At 37.7% G+C, this 15,053-nt stretch overlaps 1 protein-coding gene across 1 annotated transcript in view; it reads left to right on the forward strand.

The window, feature by feature from the left end:
- The first annotated feature begins 1,271 nt into the window (after positions 1-1,271).
- LOC126456006 (cilia- and flagella-associated protein 20-like) overlaps positions 1,272-15,053 on the forward strand; it is a 31,141-nt gene continuing 17,359 nt past the window's right edge. Inside the window, exon 1 of the mRNA XM_050091762.1 lies at positions 1,272-1,352. Coding sequence (XP_049947719.1) covers positions 1,272-1,352 — 81 coding nt within the window. The remainder of the gene's footprint in view (positions 1,353-15,053) is intronic.

Consider the following 15,053-nt stretch of genomic DNA (forward strand, 5'->3'; position numbering starts at 1 on the left):
GTATCTGTACTGGATTCAGAAAATGTCAGAAATTATAAGCGCTTATTTTGTGTAAATACCTGACATTATGCACATAAACGAATTTCCTTTTTTACAAAAGCATATAACATTTCACATATATTTTTGTGGAATCGTTAGAAAACTAATGCTGCGTGCGGAATTATTATATTGCCTTCCACTCCTGTAGAAGTGGTGAACTGCAAGAATTTTATTCGCAGTGCCAAAGAAGCGTATTTACTGAACAACAATATTTCTGTCGATTGTTAAAAAGAATTGTCAATACGTTTCAACTCAATCACATGTAAAAACGATAACCATTGTTTCATTATTAGGAATTTCGGAGAAACTACGTTAACCACAATACTACATGCGTAACAGTAGTACTACAGTTAGTTAAATCGTCAAAATCAATGTTTGATTTCAGCTATCAACCGGAAAAAACTGTAACTGTCAGCTTCGCTTCACACAGCGCGTGAAGACAGGAGCTCGTCTGTCTGCCCCAAGTCACGTGACTTCGATGTTGGTTTCAAGCTTTAACACGCCTGGGACATACACGGTCTATGTTATATGCGGTCTATGATTATCTACGACTCGAAAATAAAGACATTAATATCTATGAGTAAACTATGACGTCATTGGTCAAAACCAACGGGTTGTATCCCATCCTTCAGTTGACACAGTAATGTGGACACAGGAATCCACACCAGGTTCGTATTTGACTCATTCATAACAAGTTTTTTTTTTTTTTTTTTTTTTTTTTTGCAGTTCAGCATGTCTTCTGCTGTTTAGTATCTATTTCTTGTTCTTAAAAAGAAACGATATTCTTCAGTAAATGTTTGTAAGTTAAAAGAAAATCGCAACTAAATAGTCCTGTAATATGCTGTTTGATACCCCTTATGGTCCTTATAGAACGACAAATTTGGTGTCTTCTTTCTGTTATTGCTACAATTTATTGAGCTGCATACAAACTGTGGTTCAAATCAATAGAAACGATACTATTCGCTTTCCTCGGATGTCCTATTCAAGACTTTAGGTTACAGAATACCTGGCATCCTACCGTTGCGCTGTTTAAAAAAGTACACAGGAGTGTCGCGACTATATGTGTTAATCTGTGATATTCGGCCGTTTTTATAGGTATTCTGTGACTCTTTTCTATCGGGCTTCGTTATGCTGTTATTATTTTCTCAGATTTGTTTTCAGTCGTAGTGACTCGGTTTTTCTTCGCGGTGTTGTATGTTTTTGCTTTCGTTGTGTTGTCTGCAGTACCGGTAATGTTCAGAAATTCAAAGAGTAAACTCCTGAGTATATTCTGCTGCGTGGGCGCGAAGCCTCTACTCATATGGGGCACCCAGGTACTGCTTCATGGCAATCTCTTGCAAATTTCAGTAGTTTATTTAGCGTTACTATTATCGGCAAAACCAGATTCCGTTTTTATCTTCATTAGTGAAAAATTAAATGAATAAATTAAGCGAGGAAGTTCTCGGCTTACGCTGCCAAATGGGGAGAGGAGCTACATCCAGGCGGAACATGCCCATCTTATTAACCCTTGCCTCACGATGTGGGGTTTCTTACATCGGACGAGAATTTTCAGTCTTTCTCTCCAATGTTAATTCTGGTGAAATGCTTCTGTACCCCTCCTACCCTCCCTAAATCGCCAACCCTAGAATGTTTTATTGTCGGTTGCATTATCGCCTTCTTTGCTTGTTGTTGACACGTGTTGCTGACGTGTTGGGGGTCTGCTAGACGTAGCCTCATCAACTATAACACGTATCTGTTTTCTTCAGTATAGTGAAAAATGTGTTCGCAGGAATGTGTCAGTTTTAACGATCCTAAATTTTATAAAACGTTTAGTCGGTGCATGGAGGAAGATGTCAGGGACATGGATTGAAAAATAGACGAAAAAGACGACGATTTTACAATAGCCAGCAATTCTGATAATGAAAGAGAGGATCATTCAGAGGAAGAACTTCAGGACAGTGGTGGTGGGAACCTTTCTGTGTCTCCAGTGTAATTTTAAACAAGTTAGTTAAAATGAAATGTTCTTTGACTGGTGGTGAAAAAAAACGTAGATCCCAATACTGAATGCCAATTTTGTAGACATTCTTTTTGCACTTCTCAACAGCAATTTTTATGTGAGAGTTTAAACCCTGGAATTTAGGTTTATGCGAAAATTTTGGTTGTTAAAGAGGTACTATAATTTTTCAGAATGTAAAATTCAGTTCTCTAGCAGTTCGTTTGTGTTGCTATTGAAAAACTGCAGAAAATATGTCATTTTGTATGATAAATAATGTAGGCTCTATTTAGTGCAATAAACAGCATAGCGTATTTAAACAATAATTGCAAAAACAAATTTATGCAACTTAACATTAAAATTTCCTAATTATTTACGAATTAAACCTCAGCTTAAACATAGGGGTCCCAGAGACCACACCTCACGGTATGTGTTGCTGAAAAGTCACCTTGTAACATTGAGGGTTAGTGACTGATGGTCTGACACATTGACCGCCTTGCTGCAGTTTTTAGGCAGTTTTGACAAAGTGTTCAGGCAAATGCCTGATTCATTTTCGTTGTGGAAATTCCAGCTTAAACCATTAAGAAAAGAAAGCACAGAACAATGAACAATACAATGGGCAGGTTCCGCGTGGATCCAGCTCGTCTCTCCAATTTAGCAGCATAAGTCGAGAGCTTCATTACTTAATTTATTAATTCGCCACAGAAATAGAAATTCCAAACATAAAATTGAGAAATGTGCGTCATCAGTTAGTGTAAAACATGGTAACAATGACAGATATGGAACAAACATTAAGTTAGGGGCAGAGTTGTCAGTAGAATAATAGCTGAAGAAAATAAGACAACTTTTTCTTAACAAATGTGTTTCCAAACTGAAGTCTCCATCCTAACTTTGATGAACATGGGGGTAAAAGTCCAAACTTGAATCCAAATGTATTCGAGTGCATTACATAAAAACGAATCATAGTGATAAATATTTCTATGAATTAGCTACATCTGATACTCAGAAACTCGTTTTTTATCTTGCATTTCAGTTTCAGTAACTGATTGCGAAGAACAAGCCAAATATATGATAGTTGTTGGAAATGCTCTAGGAGGAAATTAATAAATAAAGAAAACTGAAACAAGTGTCAGCCACAGGACAGTATGTGTGTAATACAAGCATGACTGGGTAGCCTACTTGATTATATGAAGCAAAAAAGGTCTAACAGTAATATTAGTTCGTTTTAAGGTCAATCATAACATTATGCCTTGTTATAACCTAAGCGAAACTGTCACCTACAGTTAGAAAGTAAAACCATAGATAATCATTCAGCTACATTCTTCTATGCAGCATTTGTGATGAATTTCAGATATTGCACTATGGAGCCTAACAATTACTACAATATTCTGGATTAAGTAGTCAATGGGGTATTTCCTCGGCAAGTACATGCCTCGAATTTTAAAACAGATGTTAAAATAATACTTATTTTGATTATTAGATAATACGTAAGAGCATGTTACTTTTGTTCACAAGGACCACTCTAGTTTGAGACCAACAATTTAGTGTAAGCTATCACATCATAATGATTACAATCCCATGATGCGTTACTTAGTAAGAACTAGACATGTCAGAGAGTGGTGGTGGCTAAAACATGCTGTCTCTACATTTACAACCCTTTAAGCCAGGCTCTCCAACTACTGCTTGTAAGATGCTTTCATTAAGTACAGACAACTGTAGCCAATAAATTTTGCAAGTTAATGTTTTTTTTCAATGGAACTTCCCGAAAAATTTGCTCTTCCAGTGCTCACTATTTTAAAGGAACTGAGCATTTGCCACATCGACTGTGAGAAAAGTGTGACAGGGTGAATGTGATATTATGTAACTTTTTAACATGTCTGTAATTTACATATTTTAACCCTATTCATCGCATGTGGCAATTGTAGGGCACTGATAAACACAATGTTGAATGTCTTGACAAACAGCATCAACAAAACAGCACTGAACTAAAACTGAACAACTGCATTTGTATTTTTTGTTGACCTCAACAAATAATGTACCACAAGTAACGAATGAGTGTGAAAGGATTCGATCAGTTAATGAAGCAACCTTGACACACATAAGCCTCTGGAATAATTTTTATGCACTTACATAGTAGGAGAATCTGAAACCTTATTTGTTTGTAGTTCTATCGAAATGGAAAACAGCCTAAAATATTACTGAAAATGAGCTAAAGAAAAGAGTTACCCTACCATTTTCCTTTCCTTTAATGTATTTGATAAATTAACTATCTTAATCAAGCAACACTACTACACCAAAATACACTAAAGGTATGAGTCACTATTTAATGTCTACTTCATGATACAGTGGGGACATTGCCAACACTTGGACCAAAAGGTTAGACCTATGTTCTACCACGATTCGAAAGGGGCGAAAGCTCTCACATTGATAAGAACTATTTGTTATGTGGTGTTTTTAGTCAATGGTTTTTTGACCTTGAACTTAACTATTACACTTGAGAAGTTTCGTCAAAATCAATGAATTCAGTAGCAGAAGACAAGCAGTTTACTACAGATCGGTTCTTGTACTGCTCCTAAAAAGTCAACTTCGAGGTCTACAAAAAAAAAATGATACTGATGTCCATGTATTTACCAATTGTATCTAATTGCTGATAGTCGCCTTTAAAGTAGCACACGTTTTGATTCATAGTTGAATTCCCTCCTGGCACTGCTGGAAACATTCCTGCATGTCGTTTCCTGTGTGGCTGCAAAGGAACCATGCCTTCTGTTGGAGCACAAAAACAGGTTTGTAGCAAACTTCTTGTCCACAATCTTTTAGCTGACCGATATTGGTAAAACTCGTCACAGAATGGAAAAAAGGGGTACTCATCAACACAAATAGAACTTCAGTATCATACGCACCCTCGATCCCTCTATGCCAACATTTTAAGCAGTTAATGACGACTGCAGCTGAGTTTTCAATCAAACAGGCTGATGCATTAAAATATTAAGTTAGTGAAATACAAGTGACGGCATTAGTGAAATTTGTTCTTGACTTACAATTTGCAGTTGTACAACTATTCCACTTTGTGTATCTAGCTGCTTTTTTGTGTATAATATCTGTGAAGGTTAGCAGAAGTGATGTGTCATTTTTGGCCCAGAATACGTTGTTGCCAGAATTCTATATAAGAATATACAGCCTACAGTTGCAAGTTAACTTTATCGTTTATCTAGGTTTCAACTTTAGAAATAACATCTTCTTCAGAACCTGCAAAAAGTTAATATTATAATGTGCTAGTAAATTATATTAGATATGGTCATCCTACAGGATACAACGTGTAGTACTTACATAAAATATTATTTAAATATTTGCCTAAAACAAGCCATGTCCTAAGTCAATTTTATCAAACTTGATGCATAACCATAAGGTTTTGTCACTTCTATTAAACAAGCTGTACCAAATTCACTTTAAGCCAGTTGTATAGGCCTCGGCGTGTGACTAGAGACTGTGGACCGTGAGGGCTTCACGGTCTGCCTCACAGAGGGCAGCGTGCATGCGCGAGATGTATGGACTCAGACTCTTATTACGCATGCGTCAGATAACATTTTTGCTATGAATTAATTTTATACTTTACTATTGTAAGTTAACTACAGTATCCAGCATGACTACGTTTTACATTCTACGACATAGACTTATAAACTGACAACAAATCTCGTATGAATGTCTGTAGGAAAGGTTCTATTATTACAGAATTTGTAATGGTCACATCCATTATGAACTATTGTAGACCTAATATAGGCTGGAAGCCTTCGAGATATGCCCTATTTTTTAGATACTGTTGATCGTTCAGTAAATTGCCTCTATCTGTAATTAGGTATGTATAAATTTGTAGTTCCTTATTACTGTCTTTCTCAAGGGTATGAACCAAATTTCGCTTTAAGCTATTACTCTCCAAGAAGGAAGTTTTAAAACCTGAATTTTTCAACAGGCGCCTTATCTTGTAGGAGACATTACCTATATAAGGAACCGATAACCATTTCTTGGTCTGATCTTGGGTTTGAATATTTGCATTTACTAAATTCGTTGTCCTTTTTCGCATTTACTTATGATATAATTGCCTCACTATCTTTGGATCATAGCCATTCTGTGCAATACTCTCGAGAATTTGTAATTCTTTTTCGAGGTTGACATCTGACAACAGGATAGAAATTGCCCGATGGATACTAGAATAGAAAACACCATTTTATGCACTTGGGGGTGTGTTGAATCGGCCGGGATGCTGATGTCTGAATAAGTTGCCTTCCAGAAGATGTTTAGCATCTTTTATAGTCAACGTTAAATCAAGATAATTTAGTGATCTATCAACTGATTCCCATTCTTGTGTGAATTTTATTTTTTCATGTAGACTGTTAAACGTTGCGAAAATTTGCTTTATTCCTTCTGGAGAGTTATTAACCAGTAGAAGAATGTCATCCACGTATCTCACATAAAAGACGATGTTCACTAATTCTGGGTAATTTCGGAAAAAAACCAATTCCAGAGAATTTATAAAAATTTCAGACATGAGACATGCAAGTGGACTCCCCATAGCTAGGCCACATGGGTGTGAATATAATTTTTTATTTAATGAAAAATAATTGTATTTAAGAGTCGTTCTAAGAAGTAACATTAGCTCATCAATTTCTATGGTGGATAATTTTTTGTTGTACCTTAAGTTTTGTTGTATAATGTTCAAGGTCTGATCCACTGGTACGTTTGTGTACAAGCTAATGATGTCAAATGACACCAATTTGGTGTTTTCGTAGCATGTTATAGTTTTAAGTCTGTTGGCTGGGTCCTCTGAATTTTTAATCGAAAAATTATTTTGAAACACGAAATATTCTTTAATTTTATAATGTAAGTGTCTCGCTAATTTATGATAAGCACTATTGGTGCTATCCACAATAGGGCGGATCGGATGGGAAATTTTGTGTTGCTTAAATTGACTCCTTAACGTCGGGGGCTTGGGGTTCATTTTTATCAATACCTTTTTTTTCTAAATTCTCTGATCAACTTCTTAGTATTGCTAAGACTCGCTCTAATATCCCTCTGTACGGCGGGCGTTGGGTCTACCTCTAGTGGTACGATGCCATTCTCTTAGAAGAACATTTCCATTTTCTGAATATATTCTTTTTTTGTAGAAACGATAATCGTGTTCCCCTTATCGTCCTTAGTTATTAGGGCTTCATTATTTCTTAGTTTTTCGTTACTTTTTTTAACATTGCACATATCTTTCGTGAACTTACTAAGACAACAGCATCCCAGCCGATTCAACACACCCCCAAGTGCTTAAAATGGCGTTTTTCTATTCTAGTATCCATCAGGCGATTTCTATCCCGTTGTCAGATGTCAACCTCGAAAAAGAATTACCAATTCTCGAGAGTATTGCACAGAATAATGGCTATGATCCAAAGATAGTGACGCAATTATATCATAAGAAAAAGCGAAAAAGGACAACGACTTTAGTAAACACAAATACTCAAACCCAAGATCAGCCCAAGAAATGGTTATCGGTTCCTTATATAGATAATGTCTCCTACAAGATTGGGCGCCTGTTGAAAAATTCAGGTTTTAAAACTTCCTTCTCGAAGAGTAATAGTTTAAAGCTAAATTTGGTTCATACCCTTGAGAAAGACTGTAAAGAGTCAGCGAAATCAGGCATATATAAGATTATGTGTGATAATTGCCCATGTTATTACACAGGTCAAATAGGCAGAGCTATAGCAGCAAGGTTTAAAGAACATCTTCCAATAAAGGGCATAGGAAAACAGGGGTCAGCCTTTGCGGAACATCTGGTGCAAATGGCTCATACACCTAAACATTTACGTGACATATAGCTACTACATCATGAAGTTAAGGGCTATAGACTCGACACGCTTGAGAAACTACAAATGTATCGACACGCTTGAGAAACTACAAATGTATGCACACCTAATTACAGAGAGAGGCAATTTACTGAACGATCAACTGTATCTAAAAATAGGGCATACTTCGAAGGCTTCCAGCCTATATTAGGTCTACAATAGTTCATAATGGATGTGACCATTACAAATTCTGTAATAATAGAACCTTTCCTACAGAAGTTCATACGAGATTTGTTGTCAGTTTATAAGTCTATGTAGTAGAATGTAAAACGTAGTCATGCTGGATACTGTAGTTAACTTACAATAGTAAAGTATAAAATTAATTCATAGCAAAAATGTTATCTGACACATGCGTAATAAGAGTCTGAGTCCATACGTGTCGCGCATGCGCGCCGCCCTCTGTGAGGCAGACCGTGAAGCCCTCGTGGTCCACAGTCTCTAGTCACATGACGAGGCCCATACAACAGGCTTAAAGTGAATTTGCTACAGCTTGTTTAATAGAAGTGACAAAACCTTATGGTTATGCATCAAGTTTGATAAAATTGACTTAGGACATGGCTTGTTTTAGGCAAACATTTAAATAATATTTTATGTAAGTACTACACGTTGCATCCTGTAGGATGACCATATCTAATATAATTTACTAGCACAATATAGTATTAACTTTTTGCAGGTTCTGAAGAAGACATTATTACTAACGTTGAAACCTAGGTAAACGATAAAGTTAACCTGCAACTGTAGGCTGTATATTATTTTAAAAAATGTTAAAAATTATGCCAGAATTCTCCTCCCCTATGACATCATTTGTTGTTTTCAGATTTTCTCCCTCTCCCTCATCCTCCCCCCTGATATATGCCAGTTGCCCTATTATGAAATAGTGTGAAACTAAAAAAAAGGAGGGAATTCAAGATAGCCAGGATTTTCCTCCGCTCATTGGCAGTAGAAGAGTTGTCCAAAGTGAAAGTTGGAAAATTGAAGGAGTTCAAGATGGAGAGTTACCCTATAGTTCAAAACCCAACATGACAGCTCTGTGGCCAACTTGGAGGGTACTGACCCTGCCTGCACAATTGTCAGGTCTCATTGGCAGCCCTTTCATGTCAGGTCCAAGGCGGCAGACTTGATGGACACTGTCCCAGCCTGCATGGTTGCCAGATTTCGTAAGTATGTATACAAAATTTTACTCCATTCCAATCAGCCTTTGTTTAGGACAGAATGTGAACAAATGCATCTTCTAAATAATTTTCCCCACTGCTCTAACGTCACAGTGTAAACAATTTCCCCTAGTTCATTTGTGACACCTAAGTGTGGAGCTAACATGGCCTAAGATTATGGTAGGAATGGATAAAAACACTTGCATATTTATTTAAACAAATACTGCACCAGGGAGTGTTACCTTTCACTGTCATGATCACCCACGTGCCAAGTCCTCTACAGTGACATATTCTTAAATGTGAATGCCGCGTGTCAGTGCAGCCAGCCATCGCAAAGTCTCCAGCTGCCGACCAGGCAGAGCTTCCTCTGCTGTTTTGTGGTGTGCCATCCCAGCCCAGATTGGACCGTTTCCGGCTGCCTCCGGACTTGGCTGCACTGAGAACTGTGCAAATATATATTTTCTTACTGGAAAAGTGCATGCAGCATGGATGTGTCTGCCTACTTTATTCAGTAATAAACTGGACACTGTTAATCAATTGTAAGTGCATCTCTTCGATGAGTGCATTCTGATGCCTCTGTTTTTTCTTTAACATAGTTACAACAATGATGTGGTATGTTTTACAAAAATATATGTCCCACATTTTGGTCCATTTCATACATTTTACATTTCAGATATGTCCCACGAGTTGGACTAGTTCGTGTACATAGAAAGAAGCCACAATAAAACTGTAGTACAATATTTACAAAATTGTTTAACAGTGCACAGAAAGAAAGGAATATGTACAAAATATGTCTCACAGGTGGACACACTTACAGATATTTTCAGACTACACCTCTTCCAACAGCTTTGAATAATCGCAGCACAGTTTACAAGTGGAATTTATATGTTTTTTTTTAGAATGCAGTTTACAATTGATGCACATTTACTACAGTTGACATGGACTATTTACAGTTGACCTGTGGCACATAACATTAAACTAAATACGATCTTTTTTGGTTTGGCCAGCAACAATGGAACTTAACCTAGTTTTCAGACAATAAATATACAATCTAATTTGCATGCATAATGTGCACTCTTACCAGCATAAACAATACGCACTCACACATATGGAGTATGAATAATACAACTCGTACAGTGTGCAAAACAGACTGTCTCACATACACATTATACATGTGTTATACCACTCATTTGCATTGTCAGGTTCACAAAGCGAGCTCTTAAATGCCTCTGTGTTGTCTCTGCAACATCATGCTAAAATTTGATAGTAATGGAATGGCAATTTCATATACTGAAATCGAATGATCTCGGTTGCTCTTCGTAGCTCGTCTAAGAACTGATTCTTCCTCATGAGGGACTTGAACAAATTCGCGGGGCTTCTAAAACCAGACGTTTGTTGATCCCAGCACATAATTAACTCCTGTTTTATGTGATCTTGAGTTTCCTGCGACCAGTAGCTCGCATGGAACACTTCCCGAAATTTTTTGTATGATCTGCGTGTGCAAGCTGTTCCAAGCATCTTTTGCGCAACTAACCCATGCATGTCCCCACAGATAAATTCTAATTTATACTGTAGTAGCCAATCCGGTGATAGCGTCCAGTCAAATTGTGCAATAAATGATTGGGGTGTAATGTACTCCCAGAGTCTCTATAATTCTGATTTTGGAATGGACAAAAAGTGCTTGTTATTGAACCCATTCACGTTAATCATCTATTCTCTTCTTGGTATTTCAAATTTCGTCTATCTTCCCATCGTTTTTCAACTGTCGTAACCTCAGACAGGTGCTTCTCTCACTACATACTTCTTCTTGAATATGAGTCGCCCATCTGTGTAAAGGTATGCAATTGTGTTCTAGTGTGGACTCTACATAACCGCTCTGCACTGGCAGTGCAATCTGCCTGGTTGGAAATGCTTAAGCTGGTCAATGACCAAGAGCTTCAGTTGCTGATAGTGTATCTGATCTCACGAAATCTAATGCTTCTTGACCAGTATCTTGACGTGAACTTGACGATCGAACATTTTCCGACTGCGAGATTCTCTCATACTGCTTTTCACTATCTTTTACATGTTCCTGATCGATATAGCATCTTTTACAACCTCTTAGCTCTGCGCGCTCATTCACATCTGATTTTCTAGAATTTTCGATACTTTGCCCTCTATCTCCTTGACAGATTTCTTCCTTTGCTCTTGAAGAGTCGCGACCACTTCCTTGGTTTGAGCTATGGTACTTCTCACGATCTTTATATGTTCCTCGGCTGCTAAAGCCTCTTTTCGTGCGCCTGTGGCGTCCATTCTCGCTACCCTGGCATCTTCCTTTGCTTCGATAGATAACTGTATCGATACCGAAGCTACATTATGTCATTTGCTAATTCATCTGTAATTTTGTTCATAGTTTCATATATTGGTCTTTTGAACCCCTTCCTCTGCTTTTACTTCCTCGCTTCCTCCTTCTGCCTCTCATTTCTCATCTTCACTTTTTCCTTTCGCCTCTACTTTGTCTCTCTTATTATATGCCTCATCTTTCTCTTGTGTCTCTTCCACTAAAATTAATAATTTCAAAACTGTGTCCAGTTTAGACCTAGTATCACTATCCCATTCTGGTGACTCTCTAACTTCTCTAGGAAAATTCTGTACATCAGCTACTGTGTCTATGTGCCTATAAGCTAAAGTATCGTCATCTACACTCCTGTCTAATAGAAGTACATCATCCTGCTCCATTCTTTGTGACACTAACCTACTCGAATTACTTCCACGACTGCTTATTTTGTAAGGACAAAATTTTGTTTCTGCATTGGTTACATCCATGTTATTCTCGCTATTCTGCTCCATACTGAAAACAACAATTTTCTTATGCCTTTCGCCCTTTAATTATGCCTGACTCCTAGTAAACATATATTACTTCATATTCGTACATGAGCCTCTCATAAATCACTCACAGCACTAAACTTTTAAAACAAAACTAACAAATATAAATCATCAATAAAATACCCCTCCAAAATATTGTCAACATCGTATACAGTGCAGAATGTCTCCACAGAAAGTGCAGAAACCACAGACCAAATTTACAAAAATTTGTATGTTCATACAAGCCTTAGATGTAACTTGAATCTTGCGGTTCATAATCGTATTCATTTTGATACTTACCTGTACCAATACAATTTTAAAAAGGCAATAATTGTACTCGACAATAACTAGGCTATAGTAAGCCAGAGTATTCATTTATTGACCTGCCAAAATTAATTAGCTCAATATAAAACTTGGTTATGACAGCGGATTGGACTATCCAAAGTACCGAATCCTAGCCAAGAGACGACAAAATAGCGTTCTGAATTCGGATCAGAATATTCAAAGTACCGAATTCAAAATAAACGTCTCCAAAATGAAAGAGGTGACCACTCCTAGCTACTCAAACCCTTAGCACACAGAGAAAATATAAGTGAACTAGCAGCTCAAGATCTATACCTTTTCTTTTATATAACTACAAGGCACAATCTTATCAATGGCTCTTTGTTGTGCAGAGTGCATTGTTGTACTGGTAGCCCATGCATAACTGTTACAACTTCCTGCCCCCAAATTTACCTTTAGAACATAAAAATACCCTTCTGAAACGTACTGATACCTATCACAAGAATGACACTAAAGATGGCTCCTCTCAGTAAGTAACTGTGCACTCACACCAATAGCGCTAATGCACTAATCAATGAGCAAAATATTATGCCCAGTCAAAATAATGGATCAAAAGTTTTACACAACTGAAATCAAACAATAGCTACCAGGTAACAAAAGTCTTCATTACCCCAAAATCAGAAAATACCATGAGTGAGAATAAATTCTGCACATAACAAACACCACAAATTATCATTGGCTAAGGTATGATAGGTATGGAAATGAATCCCCTTATTTCTCATTGACAGAAATTTTGGCTAACGTTATCTGACATTAAATAGATTTCAGAAGTTGACAATGATAGTGAAGCAACGAAATTCATAAGCTATAATTATCTGCTCAACGCAAAACTGGTAGAAATAAGCTCTCCACAGAAAATGAACTGACACTCAGCTTTCCCTAACTGCAAAGCTGCAAAAATTCTTACCAAAAGGCATAGCCGTCTTCAAGAAATGGTGCTGCAGCAAACACCTACTATTTATCTGTCTTGTTAGTGATGGTCGCTACACTCACTATCTGCACCCATGTGTAAACTATCAGCACGGGTCTTGTCCCTGTCTGAATCAAACTCTCTCAATTGGCGTCTTGCTCCCTTCTTCTAACATCTGACTTCAGAATTTTCCTAGTCTGCATACTGCACCTGTCTTACTTTCTACTGTGTCAGGGTCCTGTTCGGCCTTGAAGCTCTAGCAGGAACACACAAAAAAGGCTTTCAGCAAATCAGAGTGACCTTGTGCCTTTTCAGCACCAGTTGAATCATCTTACACCAGTACATACACTCCCTCCATTGTCTACGCAACAGAAAGTCAGCCAATGAGAGCTTGGCCCACGAAACGAGGCACCTCAATAATTGCTTCTGATGTCTTCATCCTGCGAGCTAATCCAAATGATTTTCACCCACCGTTTTCAGGGGAAAACGAACCTTTCTGGTGTGAGTGATGTAGTAAGGAAAAAAAATCTGGTACCACTCTGTCATCCTGAGGTTGCAGTGCCAGTCTGGCAGGTGTGAGGCGAGGCTATTGTACAAATTTTCCTCCTGCATTGCCAATTCTCTGAAAAGTCATCTGTTGCCACTGTCTTTGTGGTGGGCCACAATCTGTTAACGAACTTTCGGCCAGCCTTGACCAAGAGCAGACAGAAATGCTTAGCAGCTAGAAAACTCACATACAATTTGTTGCTTTATGTACACTAACCACAAATGTAAATGAAAATGTCGTGTGACCAGGGTCTCCCATCACATAGACCGTTCGCCGGTTGCAAGTCTTTCGATTTGAATCCACTTAGGTGACTTGCGCGTCAATGGGGATGTTATGATGATAATTAGGACAACACAACACCCAGTCCCTGAGCGAAGAAAATCTCTGACCCTGCCGGCAATCGAACCCGGGCCCTTAGGATTGACATTCTGTCTCGGTGACCACTCAGCTACTGGGGGGTCGACACACTAACCACAGTGAACCTCTTATTAAAATGCATTGTTATTATTCTTCCATGAGGACATATTGATTAATTAATACAAAATAGCGCAAATAAGTTCTGAGAAGTGAAATGGAGGGTGTCCGAAGAACAGCCAACTCGCTACTACTATTTCTACTACTACTACCAAATACTGGAAAATGATACTTAAATCTACTGGAGGAGCTACCTAACTAAATCCCAGTTAATGACCTACCTACTTTTTACCTAAATTCTTGTTCACTGCTTTAATGGTAGGGATTTGTGTACACTGCAAAGATAATTACGTTTTTAATACTTTTTCATATCACTGCAATGTACATCATATGAAATTGCTTGTATTTTAGGATTAAAAAGTTTTAAGGAATTTCAGAATGTCAATTCCGATACATAATGGCGTTTAGTCTTCATTAGACTATGCAGTCTGGCAACACGCCCTATGCCCTTACTTTCCTGTAAGGCAATTTACATTGCTGTAACACATATGATTTCTGGTTTATAACTGAGAAAACTTCTTAAGTTCCCAAGTCACGAAGCTCTGACGTTGGCTAGCTCTGTCAAGAATGAATAGAGAGAGAGGGAGAGAGAGAGACCAATAGAGAGAGAGAGAGAGAGAGAGAGAGAGAGAGAGAGAGAGAGAGAGCGTGTCTTTAGATAGGCTGTTCATCCCAAATATCTCATTTCGCCCAGATAAACTATGAGAAAGTCCTCACTAAATGATGTATACTCTCTTTCCATAGCTATTATAATTGCAGAGATATCAGCATAAACATCTTGTTTTCAGATGGAATGATAAAATGTGTCACCACATAGCAAGAGTACCAGTCCTGCACAGTGCATGAGTTTCAGGTACTGCTCTGTGTTTGTACATCAGAGGTCACATTCTAG

The sequence above is a fragment of the Schistocerca serialis genome, chromosome 2 (assembly GCF_023864345.2).
Source record: "Schistocerca serialis cubense isolate TAMUIC-IGC-003099 chromosome 2, iqSchSeri2.2, whole genome shotgun sequence".
NCBI lineage: Eukaryota > Metazoa > Arthropoda > Insecta > Orthoptera > Acrididae > Schistocerca > Schistocerca serialis.